This window comes from Malaclemys terrapin, chromosome 23 (assembly GCF_027887155.1).
Source record: "Malaclemys terrapin pileata isolate rMalTer1 chromosome 23, rMalTer1.hap1, whole genome shotgun sequence".
Taxonomy (NCBI): Eukaryota; Metazoa; Chordata; order Testudines; family Emydidae; genus Malaclemys; species Malaclemys terrapin.
The window spans coordinates 18,801,652-18,818,862 of NC_071527.1; the positions used below are offsets into that span (position 1 = coordinate 18,801,652).

At 61.6% G+C, this 17,211-nt stretch overlaps 2 protein-coding genes across 2 annotated transcripts in view; both read right to left on the reverse strand.

The window, feature by feature from the left end:
• The window catches only part of LOC128828093 (cAMP-specific 3',5'-cyclic phosphodiesterase 4A-like), a 56,444-nt gene extending 47,488 nt beyond the window's left edge, over positions 1-8,956 (reverse strand). The window contains exon 1 of the mRNA XM_054012454.1: positions 8,087-8,956. Coding sequence (XP_053868429.1) covers positions 8,087-8,364 — 278 coding nt within the window. The 5' untranslated portion in view covers positions 8,365-8,956. The remainder of the gene's footprint in view (positions 1-8,086) is intronic.
• LOC128828092 (cAMP-specific 3',5'-cyclic phosphodiesterase 4B-like) overlaps positions 1-17,211 on the reverse strand; it is a 148,999-nt gene that overhangs the window by 110,084 nt on the left and 21,704 nt on the right.

A 17,211-nucleotide genomic window follows, 5' to 3' on the forward strand; every position in this document is an offset into this window, starting at 1 on the left:
CAAGGGGGAGCCGTGTCCGCACCGAGCAGAGGCGACGTGTGCGTGCATGTGCGTGGGGATCCGTGCTGACCAGGGGAGTCCGGAGACCCCTTCTCACTCACTCACTCCTGCCGGAGCATCGCAAGGAGGCCAGGCCTGGCTGGCTGGGGGGAGGGAGGGGGAGAGCCGACTGCCGAAAGTGAGGCTCGGTAAACAGGGAAGACAAGGAGTGAGTCAGAATCATTGTCTCCTGCCTTTGGCTGCCAGAGCGTTGGGGTGGGGGGGGAGCTGCGGGGTCTAGGAGCAGACTGGTGTAAACCCTCCAGGATCCGGCCCTTTGGGAGCGAGGGCAGATGGAAGCTCTGTTCTGGGCCCCTCCCCAGTCCCCCAGCCAGACCAGCCTCTGGACTGCTCTATGCAGGGAATGGCCGCCGTGCGCCTGGCTCCAGCCATGCCCCCGGGAGCAGGGAATAGCCCCAGCGCAGGGCACCCCAGCCACGCTCCAGATCTGCCCCCGCCATCCAGGGCCTTTAGGCCAGCTCTGCATCAGCAGGGAAGCCCTCCGCCCAGGACGAATCCCAGCCCCATTAATCCATCAGAGGCTCCGCTCAGCGGTCCCAGTGGGACGCCAGGGAGCAAATTCCCTTGGCACTGGGGAGGGCAGGCGGCTGCGCTGGGCAGTGCCATGTGTGGCTGGATGGGAAAAGCATCAGCAGGGCCCTGGCAGAACCAACGTGGAAGGACCTTAAAATCCAGCCCAGTGCAGAGAGGCTCAGACGAGGCCTCGGTGCCGCTTCACTTTGGAGGTGGATTAAAATACTCTGAATTAAGGCCACTTTCACTCTGAACAAGAGCAACCGCACAGGGGTTTCATGTGGTTTAACTAATCCACTTTGAAAATTAATCTGGATTAATTGAGTGTCCTGAGTGTCCCTATGTAGACAAGCCCTTAGGCTAGTGTGACCCCCCTGGGGATGCTGATTTTGACTCCAGCGCTGTGCTTAAACCTGCTCCCAGCTGACATGAAAGGAACTAAGACCTTGTCTCCACACACAAGTTTGAGTTAAATCAGTTCCCTGAGATTGGTTTAATTCTCGGGGTGGGTTGAACCAGGGACTTGCAAATAGGGAGGTGTATTTGGCACTGGTGCGACCCCCAGACCCATCCTACCCAGTAGCTCTCCGTTCACATGCAGCCAGGAGCTCTGGGAACTCATGTCCCGGGTTTCAGGACTGCAGGCGCCAGATGGAGAGAGTTCTCGTGACCCATGCCTGGGACGCAAGCTAAGCTGATCTGAGCGAGGGTGAAAGTCCCGAACGCGCTGGTTAAATCCGTCCAGTGAAGCTGGTGCTAATTACCTGGTTTCAGGGGGCCTCACAATGCCCGATTCTCTGCCGCTCACGCACAAAGCTCCCAGATCAGGGTGAGCGCGGGGGCAAGCGGCAGCACACAGGCCGGGGCGAAGAAGACGCACGGCCCTGGTTTCCGTCTAGGAAACGGGGACCATCTGAGCAGGGAGCGTTAGTGGCCCGGAAACGAGTGAAGACTGATGGGCAGGTCACCGCGGAGTGCTCTGGAGATGAGAAGTGCTTTGTCACCGCCACGCAGCAGGAGTGTTCTCGCCGGGGCAAGGGAACAGCCATGTCGGCAGCGGAACAAGAATATAATCAGGGGCAGGCCACGCACCCATTTGCAGGAACTGAAAGGATGGAAACAGAATCAGAGCGGGCGAAAGCAAACTGCCAGCCTGGAGGGCCAGCCCTCCATGTAGTACGGCCAGACACAGCGACTGCAGAGACAAGTGCAAGACGGAGCCGGAGGCAGCACTGGGGTAACCTGCCTCCCAGGGACCGCTCCCAAATCCTTGTCCTGCTGCCCATAGGACATATCTGATCTTTTCAGCTACGCCCTCAGCCCCACTCACGTCTGGCAGCAGAGAGTTCCACCGGCCCATGGTGCATCGGGGAAAGGAAGGTTCTTAGCACTTTGGAAATTGCTACCTTGTGGGTTCACGGCCGGCCCCGGCCCTTGATCAGGCGTGAAGGTCAGGCAGGGCCATTGTGACCATCTACTCTACTGGAGCCTTCTGGTAGAACACAGGCCAGAAAATTCCTCCTAGGATAGAACCCAGGAGTCCTGACTCCCAGCCCCTCTCTGCCCCACCCTCCTGCTCTAGCCACTAGACCCCGCTCCCTTTCCAGAGCTGGAAACAGAACCCAGGAACTCCCTGCCCTGGCCCGCTCAAAGTAATGGCTCTCGTACGCGGAGACCAATAGAAGTCTCCATGCACCGTCTCTCTACCAATCCTCAGTCCGACTGTGCAGCTAACGAAAGAGAGAACCAGCAAACCCAGCGCAACCAGGAGCCGTTTGTGCTCCGGGATGTAGCAGGCCTCCTGCTGTCAGCACATCTCCGAGCACACAGGTACTGGGGGGCAGAGGGGCTCAGGGCACAGCAGCGCTGTCTGACCAGACGGATGGCACGTCCTCACACAGAGCCAGGGCTCTCTCTGCGGGCTACCAGACCATCGCTCAGAAGGCAGCATCACAAGCCAGGGGCGGGTGCTTGTTACAATTACGGAGCCGGGATGCAGATCACAACTGGGCGGGGGGGGAGGATTGATAAATCATTTGCTCCGGCTCAAGCCCCGATGTTAAAGGCAACTGACCAAGGCAGGGGAGGGGAAGGTCTCTGGAGCCTACGCTGAGGTGGGGGCATTAACTAGCTATAAGCGTCTGCCGATGGCTCAAACAGCCAAACCGCCGCGCTGGACGGCGACGCTTCCCCGCGCCGGGCAGCTCCCTGCACATGCAAAGCCCTCTGGCTGGGCCCTCCGATCGCGCGGGGAAGCCGGCAGGTTCCGGCTGGGTCCAGAGCAATTCTTGTTCTCTGGCTGCAGTGGGGTCAGACAGACACGGGCACCAGCTCGTAAAGAACCGGGATCAGCACAATGAATCCCGAAGAGGCAAAGTGTTAGTGCTTCATGAAGAGACATTGGAAGAGTGAGTGTAATAGGTTAGAATGGGGGGGCTGGGAGCCCGGACTCCTGGGTTCTCTCCCAGCCCTGGGAGGGGAGTGGGGGGCTGGTGGGTTAGAATGAAGGAGGTCTTGTAGTCAGGGCTCCTGTGTCCTCTTCCTGATTCTTCCACTAACTGCGGGACACGGGGCGAGTCACTTCCCCTCTCTGCAGCTGTCCTCATGGCCATGAAACCAGAGGGGATAAGAACAACTCCCTGATTAATTAATGATCTGTAAAGCATTACCCTGTGGGGGAAGACACTGGAGAAACAGACAAATATAGATAAGAGCCTGGGAACGGAAGTGCAGGACAGAAGCTGTGATGGATCTGGAGCTGATGAACGCTGCGTGTTGGCCAGGTGATCGGGATATTTACTGTACGTCTCTATTGGTTCCATTTAATAGGAGCTGTCAGGAAAACCAGCAGGAAGGAAGAGGAACAGCTGGAGATCAGGCTCCGAGGCTGTTACCAGGCAGGGGCAGAGCAGGAACAGACCTGGGAACTTGCAGAGCAAGGAACTGGGGCAGTAACAAGGAGGGAGGAGCTGTTTGGGGGAACCGCCGGGGTGTCTGAAGAAGCGAGGCCAGCCCAGGCTGCCCTCAGGGGATGGGGAGCCTTAGGTAAGAGGTGCGGAGAGGCTGTTGGTTTGAAAATCCCATTTCTCCAGGTGCTTTGTTCCTACTGCGAACTAAACAGCACTTTGGCTTCAAGCCGTCAGTCTGATCCCTCCATTCCCGGCGGGGCAGGGAACCACCACGGGGCACCAGGCCCCACGCCCACTGGTCATGCCGGGTCTGGGCTGGGCCTGGCAGAGCCACAGGTCCGGGAGAGGTAAAAGCTCGAAGCTGACGCTGGAGAGCCCAGAAAGGGAACAGACGGGTGGGGAAGCTGTACTCCTGACCGGAGCTCTCCCTCCTGCCCGGCTGGCAGACCTGCTCCAAGGGAGCCAGTCCCAGCTCCACCCTCCGGCCGTGGCCGTCCCCTCAGTGGGGTGAGGAGCCAGCACACCTCTTCCTTTACGGGGAGCCTCAACCCTTTATTCTGGTGAATTACTTGTATAACGGACGCACCTGGAGGCCAGTCCTGACCAGGACCCCCTTGTGCAAGGCGCTGTACAGACACAGAACAGAAAGAAAGTCTCTGTCCCCGAGAGCTGACGATCTTTCTGCTGGCCCACGGGATCGTGGGCTGGGGGAGGCTCAGAGGCCCTGATTCGGTGCCTTCAGAGATTCCCCCTCCCATCTCCGTGTCAGAGCACTAGGGTTAAAACAACAACAGACAGGTTGGCTTGGTGACGGTCCACCCTCCTCCGGCAGGTTCAGGCAGTGGGCTGGAAGGGGGCCAGAGCACATCGTGCTGGCAGAAGGGTAAAGTGACCCCAGAAAGGTCACCCAGCAGGGCAGAGCACGGAACCCAGGGGTCCTGGGGCTGAGAGCAGGCCCTAGCCAGGCTATGGGGCCCTGATATCAGCTGGTGCCACCATAACACAGAGTAAAGGAATAGCCTAGCTGCTGGGAGACGTGGCCGAGCGCTTCCTGCTCCCAGGGACGCCCTAGTTCCTGAGGCTCCAAGGAGACAATCAGAGCCAATACGTGGCTTCCAGCACCTATTAATCCCCGCCAGGCTTCATGGCCACTTAGCACCAGTGAAGGAGGGGCCGAGCCGCCCGGCTTTACGGCTCCTGCCGGGGAGGCGGAAGCAGTCAATCACCCAGCCGCAGCGTGTGCTCGCACAGAGGTAGGGGATTAGGTTGGATTAGAAACGCCTTTGGCAGCTCCCATCAAAGCCAGCTGCTGAACACTCAGGCCCGGGTCAGGATCTAACAGCTGTTTCACTCCCCCACACACCCTCCAGCCACAGATCTTGGGAATATATCCCCTGCCCCATGGTCCTTGGATAGACATCCCCTCCCACAGTGCAGAGCGGGGGCCCACTGTTGCAATCCTCACGTTAGCCACAGCACGCTTAAATCCACCCATCATCTCCATCCACAGACCGAGGGCTGTCTGAATAACGAGTGACGCGGCTCGAAAACCTCCTTGGGGCTAACCCAGCCCACCTGGTTTGTCCAGCGATCCCTGTCGAGAAGTCCTGTCAATAGGCACCGACCAGCTGGTCTTATTACTGACGTGTATTACGGTAGCTCCCAGCCGAGATCCGGGCCCTATGCCATCGCACGCCAAGACACAGGCCTTGCCCTAAAAGGCAACTGCATAAGGACTGCCAGGGGAAAGGACCCGTCTAAGATCACAAAGCAGGGCATGGCCAGGACTAGAACCTGGGTCTCCTGAGTGCTGGTACAGCGCCCCTAGCCACTACACCACACAGCCCTCAGAACCCCCCTGAGCTCGGGAAGGCACACTCCCTCCCAGGGTGCAGCCCCAAGAAGGGGCGTGATTTGCCCCAGGCCCCACCCGCAGCAGAGCGGAGCCCTGAGCCCTGTTCCATTCCAGGGCTTTCAAGGCCAGAAGGATCATCCAGTCCGACCTTCCACGTGAGAGGCAGGCCGGCCTTTGAGTTTCATGCACGGGGGAAAGAAAATGCAGCCTAAGTCAGCCCCCCAGAAATAGAGCTGACGCGGCAGCCCTTCAGCGAGGAATTAATCACAGGGAACAGCGTTAATAATGGCCCTCGGACGGAACGTTCTAATACCCACGTCCTATTTCAACGCCGCTTTGATTTGCGGCTCCAATGCTCAGTGAACTTTCAGTCAAAGGTAGGACTTGAAAAGAAACGTAGAGGCCTTTTCATTTCCATTTGGTCTGAGGAATTGGCACATTTTAAATGCCACCGGCGTTCTCCCACAGATAATGACTGTCCGCGGGGAGTAAATTTCTCAGATTGGCCAGCCCAGGGCAGGAGATTTCTTTTTTAAACACCCCCCGCTGCTCCAGGTGGCAAGAAAGAGCCCTCGCCCCCTGTGAGAAACGAGGAGACAGACGCAGCAAAGGACTAAGACACTTCCTGGAAAATCACAAGCAGCCTCATAGAGCGAGCACAGCAGGCTTTGCACGTCCAGAGAAGTCAAAGCCAGAAGCCCCCGGCCAGCCCACAGCTCGATGGGGCCTCCATATCGGAGAGCGTAAGTCCCTCGAAGACTTGCAAGTCTGTAGGACAGGCTGGTTCGGGGCTGGGGACTAGGACAACGGGCCTTTTCCCCCTAGAGGGCACAAGATCTGATCCGCTGGTTCTGATCCAGCCCTAGAGCGGGGGGGACTGGCTGGCTCAGGACTAGGGGAATGGGATATGGGGCCTTTCCCCTATAGGGGGCGCAGCTCCTACCCAGTCCTAGGAAAGGGGAACTGGCTGGCTCAGGGGGTGGGGAATGGGTTACGGGGCCTTTCCCGTGTGGGGAGCAGCTCCGATCTGACCCCAAGGCGGGGGTCGGGGGCCACGTGGCTCAGAGGGGAGTGGGGACTGGGACGCAAGCCCCTTCCCCCTTCAGAGGGGGACGGCTCCTCTCTGGCCCCAGAGTGGGGAGACTGGCTGGCTCAGAGGGAATGAGATCTGGGGCCTTTCTGTGTGAAAAGCCACACCAGGTGGTTCTCCAGCACACACCACGCACACCGGGCACTGACCACCCCGCCCACGGCTCCCTGGCTGTGCCGCACAGACGCAGCCCCGGGCCCCGCACCACAGGACAGCTGCACCAGGCCGACCTGAAACCAGCTTTCAAACGGGTTCAGTTAAACCGACACCATCCCCTGCGCAGAGGTGCCGATTTGACAGCGGCTTATTTCGGGTTAGCTTAAACCCCCGGCCAAGGCACTGACCTTGCACTGAAAAACCCAAACCAGCAGCACCTGCCAGCACTTTGCACCTTTACTTCAGCTGCTGCGGCCTGTCCCGCAGCAAGGCCCTGGCCAAGGAGAGTCACACTACAAACGGGACAAGAGCCAGAAACCCCAATTGCCGTGGCAAGCGCCGGTTCAGTCGGACTCTGAGAGAACGCTGTAAAACAACAAACCCACCCACGGCTTCTTGCCTCTCATGGGCAGGGGTCAATTTCCACTTCTGCCCCTCCCGGCCCGTGACAGCCCAGCATCTCGGCGGGATGGGGAGTCCCGCAGCGCTTCCTCTGGGAACAGCGGCGAGTTTCGCTTTCTTCAAACAGGGAGAAGAAAGGGCAAAACCAACCAGACCCAAGTGCCCGTTTGACCCCCCAGGATCAGCCGCGGAGCCAAACCTTCCCCAGGAACACAGACCTACAGGGTGAGAGGCCACGCCATGGGTCACAGGTTTGGTTTGGCTCCGAGGTGAGCTGCATGCTTCAAGCACTGACAGACCCAAATTGCTGCTCCCAGATTATGACAGAACCCCCCTCCCCACACACACTTTTTTCAGACCACTTCAAGCACTGCCCACTGCGCTGGTCTAGCAATGGGGCGGCCGCACACACGCACACGCGTGTGCCCCCAGTGATTCCGTGGCTGTGTGTCCAGGCACTCACTGTCCTTCTGGGCTCTGGTTCCTGAGGAGTTTGGCTCGCTGGGCGTCCCCAGCTCTCCACCCAACGTGGGGTTTTGTTTTTTAATCAGAAGGTTTAGCCCCCACCTGCCTGGCATGGTGTAAAGCCAGTGAGCGAGGCGTGGCTCCTGGGGGTTTACGCCACGGGAAGCCGAGAGCAGGAGCAGACCTGGCTCATTTCACCCCGTGTCCTGCCTATCCTGAAGATGGAAAAGCAGCTAGCCCCAGCCTCTGGGACCATTTTGCAAGGCTCAGAGAGGCTCGGATTAGTTGGCAAGTGGCTCTGCCCAAGACGGCAGGGCCAGCAGCAGCAGCAGGGGGTGGCTCTGAGCCACCCTCGATCAGTCGCTGTCCCAGGATGCTCGGAGGAGAGGGACACCCTGGAAGTGGGCGCTAACGGCTAAGCCAAGCCCCCCCAGACTTTCAGACCGACCACTTCCCCAAGGCAGGGCTGGACGCTTCCCCAAGGGGGATGTCAGAGATTTCCACAGCAATGCCCTGCAATCCGGGGTCTCACTCCGGGGCCGGGGGAGGGTCTGCTACACTCGCCCCCCCCCCCACACTTCCCTGCCCCCCCACCCCCCAGCGCTCCGCTCCCTGCCCGGGGCGCCCCGCACCTACCGCTTGCTCGTGCCGTGGCTGGGGGTCCCGTGGAAGGAGGAGGGCCAGGACATGCGGGATTTCTTCAGCCCCGGCCGGTCGCTCGTGTCCATGGCGTCCGCCCGCTCGATGTGCCGGGGCGGGTGCCGGTCCGTATCCGAGTAGCCCCGGTGCTTGATCTTGATGGGGGTCCGGGGCTGCCTCCACAGGTGCTGGGGGGGCTTGAGGGTGGCCTGGCCCTCCCGGGGCACGGGCAAGGAGAGGGACAGGCTCTTCTTGGAGCAAGGCGGCGGCTCCATCGCGGCGCGGGGAGCGGGGCGCACGGCTCGCCCCGGAGCCGGGCGCCAGGCAGGCGGCTCCGGACGGAGGCTGGAGCCCGGGGCCGGGCTCTGTGGGCGCGGCGGAGCCCGGTGACAAGCGGGAGCCGAAGCGAGTCACTAGCTCCCCCCGAGCTGGGTCAAAGGCGAGCTCGCCCCCGAGCCCCCAGCTCGCCGGCTCCAGGCGCCCTCTCCATGGCGGGCGGCGGGCAGGGGAACCCCACTGGCCGGCGGCGGGGGCTGGGACGGCTCCACGGGCAGCTGGACCGGCGCTGGGCGCTGCTGGGCGGGCGGCCGCCGGGTGGCTCTGGCTGGGGGCGGCGGCTGCTCGGAGCCGGGTCTCGCCGCCGCCGCATGTCACGGGGCGGCGCAGAGAGGCGCGGGGGGCCGGGAGCCCCCCCCCGGGATGGCTCTGCCCCGCGCCGGGCTCCGCATGGCCGGCGCCTCTGCCCCCTCCCCGGCCGCGGCCGCTGCGCTCCGGGAGAGACGGGCTGGGGCGGCTCCGAGCGCGGACCCCGGCCTCCCGCAGCCGCCGCCTCACGGCTCTGCCGCCTGCCCCGCCTTGCGCGCACAGCCCGGCCCCCCATCCCCGCGCAGAGCCCGGCCCCCCCGCCCCCCATCTCCTCCCCCCGCCCAGACCCCCCATCCCCGTGCAGAGCCCGTCCCCCCGCCCCATCTCCTCCCCCCCCGCGCACAGCCCCCCATCTTCTCCCTCCGCCCAGACCCCCCCCATCCCCGCGCACAGCCCGGCCCCCCATCTCCTCCCCCGCCCAGACCCCCCATCCCCGCGCAGAGCCCGGCCCCCCCGCCCCATCTCCTCCCCCCGCGCACAGCCCCCCATCTTCTCCCTCCGCCCAGACCCCCCCCATCCCCGCGCACAGCCCGGCCCCCCATCTCCTCCCCCGCCCAGACCCCCCCATCCCCGCGCAGAGCCCGCCCCCCCGCCCCCCATCTCCTCCCCCCGCCCCCCATCTCCTCCCCCCGCCCAGACCCCCCATCCCCGCACAGAGCCCCGCTAATACTCCGTACATCACCCCCCCCCCCCGACGACGGGCTCCCCCTGCCCAACCCCCCAAACACACACAGTCCGGGGGCCCTTCCCGTGGGCAAAGCCAGCGCGTCCTGCCCGCCGCCGCCACGAGAGGGCGACATGGCGCCTCCCCGGCTTGCGCTGGGGCGCTGCAGCGGCGCCCGTCCCGGGCCTGCCCCGGTGCTCCGCGCGAGGAGCCGCCCGAGGCCATGGGGCTGGGGGCAGCCAGTTACACCCTGCCCGCTGCCGTGGGGCCCCTGCCAGCCCCGGACCCGGCCTGGCTTCCCCCGCGGGGCTGAGGCTGGAACAAGAGCAGGCGCCTGTGAGAAGCCCAAACACGCCAGGCTGCTGGCGCTGGGCCGGGGGCTGGACCCTGGGCTTGTTACCTGTGTCTAACACCTAGAGACCTCATGGGAGATCAGGGTCCCACCGTGCCAGGTGCTGCCCTGAGTCCCCCGGAGATCAGGGTCCCCACCGGGCAGGGTGCCGCCCAGAGCTCCCTGGGAGATCAGGGATCCCACTGGGCAGGGCACCGCCCAGAGCCCCCCGTCACACTGGGCATTGCCCAAACCCCGACCAAGATCAGGGCCCCGTCAGGCCGGGCGCTGCCCAGACCCCACCAAGATCAGGGCCCCGTCGCGCCGGGCGCTGCCCAGACCCCAACCAAGATCAGGGCCTCATCACGCTGGGCACTGCCCAAACCCCGACCAAGATCAGGGCCCCGTCATGCTGGGCACTGCCCAAACCCCAACCAAGATCAGGGCCTCGTCAAGCCGGGCGCTGCCCAGACCCCACCAAGATCAGGTCCCCACCGTGCCAGGCTCGGCACACAGTCCCTGCCCCCAACGCTAGGGCCTACCCCGGCTCGTGGGAGTCCCAGACAAGCTGCCTACGCAGTAGCCCATGTTCAAATGGGGGCTACGAGCCTGCACGTGGCCCCCTCCAAGCCTTGTCCATGCAGTGCTGGGGGGCAGGGGGATAACAGGGGCACACTGCTGCAGGCCTTCCTCGAGTCAGGCGCTGGAACGGCTGGGGGAGCCCCTCTCAAACTGCACCGCCAAGCCTTGCTAAGCCTGCCCAGCCCCCCAGTCCTCCCCATGCAGCCCTGCCGCAGCCTGCGAGACGCCCAGGCCTGGTTCAGCACTCCTGGCTCTCCATCCTGGCCGCCCCCTCGCATGGCCCTGCGGCGCAGCTGGGGGGAGGTGTTTTCCGGAAGGAGCCGGCTGTGCAGGAGGGAGCTTTCTGCCACCTTCCCCAAACGACGGCATTGGAGTAAAGAAGGCAGAAGCATCATCTGGCACGACGGGGCCCTGATCTCGGCCGGGCTCTGGGCAGCGCCCGGCACAACGGGGCCCTGATTTCAGCTGGGGTCTGGGCAGCGCCCGGCACAACGGGGCCCTGATTTCAGCTGGGGTCTGGGCAGCGCCCGGCGCGAGGGGGCCCTGATCTCGGTCGGGGTCTGGGCAGCGCCCGGCGCGAGGGGGCCCTGATCTCGGCCAGGGTCTGGGCAGCGCCTGGCACAACGGGGCCCTGATCTCGGCCAGGGTCTGGGCAGCACCCGGCACAACGGGGCCCTGATTTCGGTCGGGGTCTGTGCAGTGCCCAGCATGATGGGGCCCCGATCTCAGCTGGGGTCTGGGCAGCGCCCGGCGCGAGGGGGTCCTGATCTTGGCCAGGCTCTGGGCAGCGCCTGGCACTGTTAGGCCATTCATCCATAGGTGCTGGAACTAGGGGCGCTGCCACACCTCCTGGCTTGAAGTGGTTTCCATCCTATCCAGGGTTTACAGTTTGGTTTGATGGCTCTCAGCCCCCCTGCATTCATCCGGCTTTAAACCATAGAATCATAGACTATCAGGGCTGGAAGGGACCTCAGGAGGTATTTAGTCCAACCCCCTGCTCAAAGCAGGACCAACCCCAACTAAATCATCCCAGCCAGGGCTTTGTCAAGCCTTAAAAACCTCTAAGGAAGGAGATTCCACCACCTCCCTAGGTAACCCACTCCAGTGCTTCACCACCCGCCTAGTGAAAAAGTTTTTCCTAATATCCAACCTAAACCTCCCCCACTGCAACTTGAGACCATTGCTCCTTGTTCTGTCATCTGCCACCACTGAGAACCGCCGAGCTCCATCCTCTTTGGAACCCCCCTTCAGGAAGTTGAAAGCAGCTATCAGAACCTCCCTCAGTCTTCTCTTCTGCAGACTGAACAATCCCAATTAACAATCCCGGACCGTCCTGCTTTTCTAACGTGCCCCATCCGGTACTGAGGTTTGTTCGGTATCAGACGGGAGACAAAACAACAAAGAGGGGGCCACTCTGCCCCCGCCGGGGTTACCTCGCACCCCCCCATGCAAGGTCACGCACGCAGGGGCGGGGGTGTACTCTTCAAAGTGGCACACGTGCGCGCGCACACACCCGTGCACGCACGCACACACACACACACACGTGCAAGGTCCTGCCGAGCGGGAGGGGTAATGCTGCTCCCCAGAAAGGTTGGACTCCTGGGAATCGTGAGTGGCTAACCTAGGCAGAAGGTGGGGCCCTGAACTCCTGGGGGCCCCTAGGTGCTATTGTCATCTCATTAATAACAAGGAATCTACTCTGCTCCCCCATCTCCAGAGATCTCCCACCTTCCCTTCTTCCGCCTGCCCGGCAGGACCCCCCAGCTGCTCCAGCCTCACAGAGCGCAGCCCTGACAGGGGGAAAACAAGGAATCTTCTGAGCCTGGACCAGCATCTCATTAGCACAAACACTGTCCCCTGAGCTGGGACACCTAGATCCTCTTTCCTCTACACGCACCATCTGTGCCCGACGGCCTGTCTGTGGAACCTGCCTGGGAACGGAAGCGATGGGCTTGTGTCATGACACTGTATGAAATACATGTAGGGAGCAGGTGCCTGCTCAGGGCTGGGTTGGCATCGCTGGTGAGGCTGGTCAGCATCCGGGTAGTGCCATGGGGCATGAGACTTGCCCGCGTCTGCTAAAAACCAACTGTGACGAAGTGGGACTGTTCTTAATGTTTCCTCTGAATACTGTGTGGGTGCCTCAGTTTCCCCTATGCATTTTTTAAGTCTCTAGGTGGTGGGGAAAGGCCAGTGTGCATAAATCACTGATACTCTGTCTCCCTGGCAACAAATGGCCAGGGCCCCTTCCCCCCTGCAAGGAAATACCTAAAGGTGAACAAAGAGATCAGGTGACCTCCTGGCCCAGGAAAGAGACAAAGCCGAGAGGAGGAGGGGCTGGAGGGGGTTTGAGAGTTGGAGCTGGGGACTAGGAGTGAGGGCAGACGTGGGTGTCTGGCTCTCTGAACCCCATAATGGACCCGACCGAGGGGTCCCGTTTGCCACTGTACGTACAAGCTCTGTTTTAGACCGTGTTCCTGTCATCTAATAAACCTCTGTGTTACTGGCTGGCTGAGAGTCACGTCTGACTGCAAAGTGGGGGTGCAGAACCCTTTGGCTTCTCCAGGACCCCGCCTGGGAGGACTCGCTGTGGGAAGCGCACGGAGGGGCATATGCTGAATGCTCCCAGGAGAGACCCAGGAAGGTGAAGCCGTGTGAGCTTCTTGCCCTGAAGACAGTCTGCTCCGAGGGAGAGGAGGCTCCCCAAAGTCCTGACTGGCTTTGTGGGGAGCAGTTCCAGAGCATCGCCTGGGGACTCCGTGACACCAACCCCACATCCTTTCAGCCCCAAGGGACTCGCTTGAGTAATCGGTCCCTGCTCCCGAGCATCAGCCGACCCAGACGCTCTTATGGAGTTGTTGACACCTGCTCCCTCCCCCCACTCCAGCATGGCATCGTCGCTCAGGATGTCTCTGCCACGCTGGGCACATGCCGCACACACCAGGGAACACCTGTGACCCCAGGTTTACAGCCCCGAGGGCCAGATGGGCCCAGGAGAGCCACTAGCTGACTCCTGTGGGTCGCAAGCCATCAGCTTCCACCCAGCTGCCTGTATTCTGTGCCCAGTCACTTGTACTAAGACGGGGAAAGTGAGGCCCAGAAAGATGCAGGGATGTGCCCAAGGTCCCCCAGGGTGTCTGTGGCAGAGCCAGGATTTGAACCCAGATTTCCAGCCCTTCGCCCTATCCACACCGCCCCCCCCCATCTCACCCCGGGCACTCTGCTGGCATCATCACTGCCCTGCAGAATCGCTGGTGCCAGCTACTGTGGGAGGCTGGGCTGGGTGGGCCACGGTTCTGATCCGTTCGGGCCATTCCAAGGGACACAACTAGGCCTCTGTCCCTCTCCCTCCTCTCCTCAAACCACTAACTGATACTTAATTGCCCAGCCCTGGCCAGAGGGGGTGTTCACTCCAGCCTGCCTGGGGGGTAATTATTCAATGAGCCCAACCAACAGCATGAAGGACACCATGCCGCCTGCACCCAGAGAGGGGACAAGGCCCAGAGCCAGGCTGGGCTGAGCCTCAGGGAGGGGCCCGGGAGAGCACGGAGCCGGCGCCGGGGAAGCTGCTTGGCGAACGGGAATCTCCTCCACACCTGGAGCCCGATTCACCATAGCCCAGCTCCTCACTCCCCTCATGCAAAGCGAACTGCAAACGCCAGTGGCTACGAAGAGCGGCACTCGGAGCAGAGCAATGGGGAACCGGGCCTGTGGCAGGCTGGGCCTTGGGACCAGAGCTGGCTCTCGGCGTCCCAATCCCAGACAGAGCCAGGTGGTCAGGGCTCCCAATCAGGGACTTGAACCCGCATCTCCCTGGCCCAGGGGAGTGACGTGAGCACCAGCCTCGCTGCTTGCGCCTGTGTCTCATGAAAGGTTTCACAAGGTCTCCGTTTCCTTCCAGTACAGAACGAGTCCAAACTTCAGAGAATCCAGAAACGTGGGGCTGGGAGAGACCTCGCGAGGTCACCGAGCCCGGGCCGAGTAAAGCCGGACCAGCCCTGACAGGGGACTGGCCGACCTGTCCTTAAAACCCTCCGATGCTGGGGATGCCACAGCCTCCCCTGGGAGCCTGGTCCAGCACTGCCCTGAGAGTTAGAGAGTTTTTCCTAATATCTCACCTCCATCTCCCTGGCTGCAGATTAAGCCCATTGCTTCTTCTCCTACCTCCAGTGAACACGGAGAACAACTGGTCACTGTCCTCTCTGTACCAGCCCTGAACAGATGTGAAGACTTATCAGGTCCCTTCAGTCTTCTTTTCTCCGGACTAAACATGCCCAGGGTTTCTAACGGTTCCTCGGAGCTCAGGGTTCCTGAACCTTTGATCGTTCTGGCTACTCTGCTCTGGACTCGCCAGTTTGTCCCCATCTTTCCTCAAGTGCGCCGCCCAGAACTGGCCTGAGGCCTCCCCAGTGCTGCGCAGAGCAGGGAACGACCTCCCGTGTCCTACGCCCCCCACGCCCGTCGCTACACCTGGCCCCGGAACAAGACTTGTCTTTTGGGCAACTGCCTCGCATTGTTGGCTCATTTTCAACTTGTGACCCACTGTGACCCCCGGATCCTTTTCAGCCGGTTAGTCCCCACGCGGGGCTTGTGCATTTGACTTTCCCTGCCCAAGAGCAGCACTCTGCACTGGTCTTTACTGAATTTCAGCTTGTTGATTTCAGACCAATTCTCCAATTGGCCACGCTCGTTTTGAATCCTAAACCTGCCTCCCAAGTGCTCCCAGCCCCTCCCCCCGGGTGTCATCGGCAAATTTGATAAGCCCACTCTCCACTCCGTTACCCAGGTCGTTAATGAACATACTGAACAGTCCCGGCCCCAGGAGTGACCCCTGCAGGACCCCCTCCCCGCTCGCTGGGAGTGCCCCTTTCAGCCGGCTGCGCCCCTCCTTACAATCATTTCATCTAGAGCAGCTTTCCCTGGTTTGCTCCTGAGAACGTCCCGTGGGACTGTGTCAAAAGCCTGATGAAAACCAAGATCGATCACATCCATCCACTAGGCCAGGAGCCCTGTCGAAGGAGGAAATGGGGGCGGTTTGGCAGGTTTGTCCTTGACAAAGCCGTGCTGGCTATTCCTTCTAACCCCGCTCTCCTCCAGGTGCCGGCAGACTGACTGTTTAATCACTTGGTCCACAAAAAGAACAGGAGTACTCGTAGCACCTTAGAGACTAACAACCTATCATTTGGTCCAGTATCTTTCCAGCTCTCGGAGTCAGGCCGACGGGTCTATCGTCCCTGGGTCCTCTGTGCTAGGCGCTCTGTCTGCCCTTCGCCCCTCCCCCAGGAGTCTCAAAGATAATTGCTAACGGTTCCAAGATTGCTTCAGCCAGTCCCTTAGGTACCTCGGATGAATTTCCTCACATCGAATGTACCTGGATCTTCTTTAACCCGACCTTTCGCCTCCCCTGAGTTGTTAACCTCTGGAACCTTCTGCCAAATGGAATTCTTGTTTCCCAGCCAGCCCTGGCTGCTGGCTCATTGTGTGCCAAGGTTCTGTCGCTGTCTCAGAGCCAAACGCCTCCTCAGCTGCTAGTGACGGGGCCGATCTCACATCCTCTCCAGCTGCACCCGCTTCCCCGCTCTAGATCACTCTCCAGAGGGGAACCGAGGTGCCTGGAGGGAAAGCAGCTGGAGCAGAGATTTGCACAAGCTCCCCCAGCAGAGCCAGGCCTAGGACCGCTCTGCGCCCTACACTGCCTCACTGCTGCCTCCCTGGAACATCACTACCGTCCAGGCTTTCTAACCTGCGCACAGCAAAGGCCCCCGCGTGCAGCAGAGACGGACCGACACCGCCTGGCTGAAAGCTGCCCGCTTCCCAGGACCTCGGTCATTTGTACAAAATCCACTAGGGACACTCCGCTAGGCCCGTCCCGAAGTGTTCTCCTCGCTAATTAAACTCCACTGGAATTGCCGCCCGAAACGAGCAGGGGTATGACGCATGCCGCACCAGCCCCGCCGTTTGGGTGTTCTTCTCCCGGCCCGACACCCCGCGGTCAGCAAGCAGGCACCGCAGGGTGCAGGCCCAGCCCTGATGGGTAATCCCTAGCACTCAGGAAACGGCCAAGCATCTCCCATAGTTAGTGGGAGCTGGCTGCATCCAGACGGCGCGCGAGAGGTCGGGTGACGTGGGAGCTACTTGACGTTATTAGGATAAATGGACAAAGGAAATACAAAGGAAAGAGCCCGGCAATGAAACAGCAACTGGCAAGCCGCAGAGGCAGCCAGGCCCAGGACCACATGAATTTCGCAGCCAGGGGGTCTGGCTCCCGACCCCCCCGGGCTGCAAAGCCAGGTTCAGAGCTTCAGCTCTCCGTTCAAACCCCTCACAGCTCCACCACGCGACCGCCTCCCTGAAGAGGGATTGGAGCCCGAGCCCTGCAAAGACACAAGCACGTGCTTAGCTCTATGACTGCAGTGGGACTAGCCGGCCCTGGGCTGTTGCAGGGAGAGGGGGCGGGAGGTGTCTCCCGTCTGATCCAGTCTGGTAGTGGCTTCGTTCACTAGGACGGGATCGGGGCTTGCCTGGCCTGCTCTGGAGCTGAGTGGCACCCAGTGCTCCGGGACAGCATGCTGCCCCGAGCCCTCGGCCCAACGGCCGGCTGGGGAATAAAGGTCATGGGAATTACAGCAACTTAGCCGCGGAACGAAACTGACGCCAGAGGCGGCCACCTCTGTGACTCCTTCCTCTGGTCGCTCGCCAAGCCCTCCGGGAACGGCCCAGGGCAGAGCTGCGGCCGCCGGGGTGAGGGGCAGTACCGGCCCCGCAGAGCCACAGCTAGCGTCCGGCAGCACCTAGCGAGCAGGAGCCCTGCCCCGGGGGCTCAGAGGACGCAGGCACAGGCACAGAGAGAAGGAAGAGAAAGGTGCAGGGACTCACCCCAGGCAGTGACCGGCAGAGCCA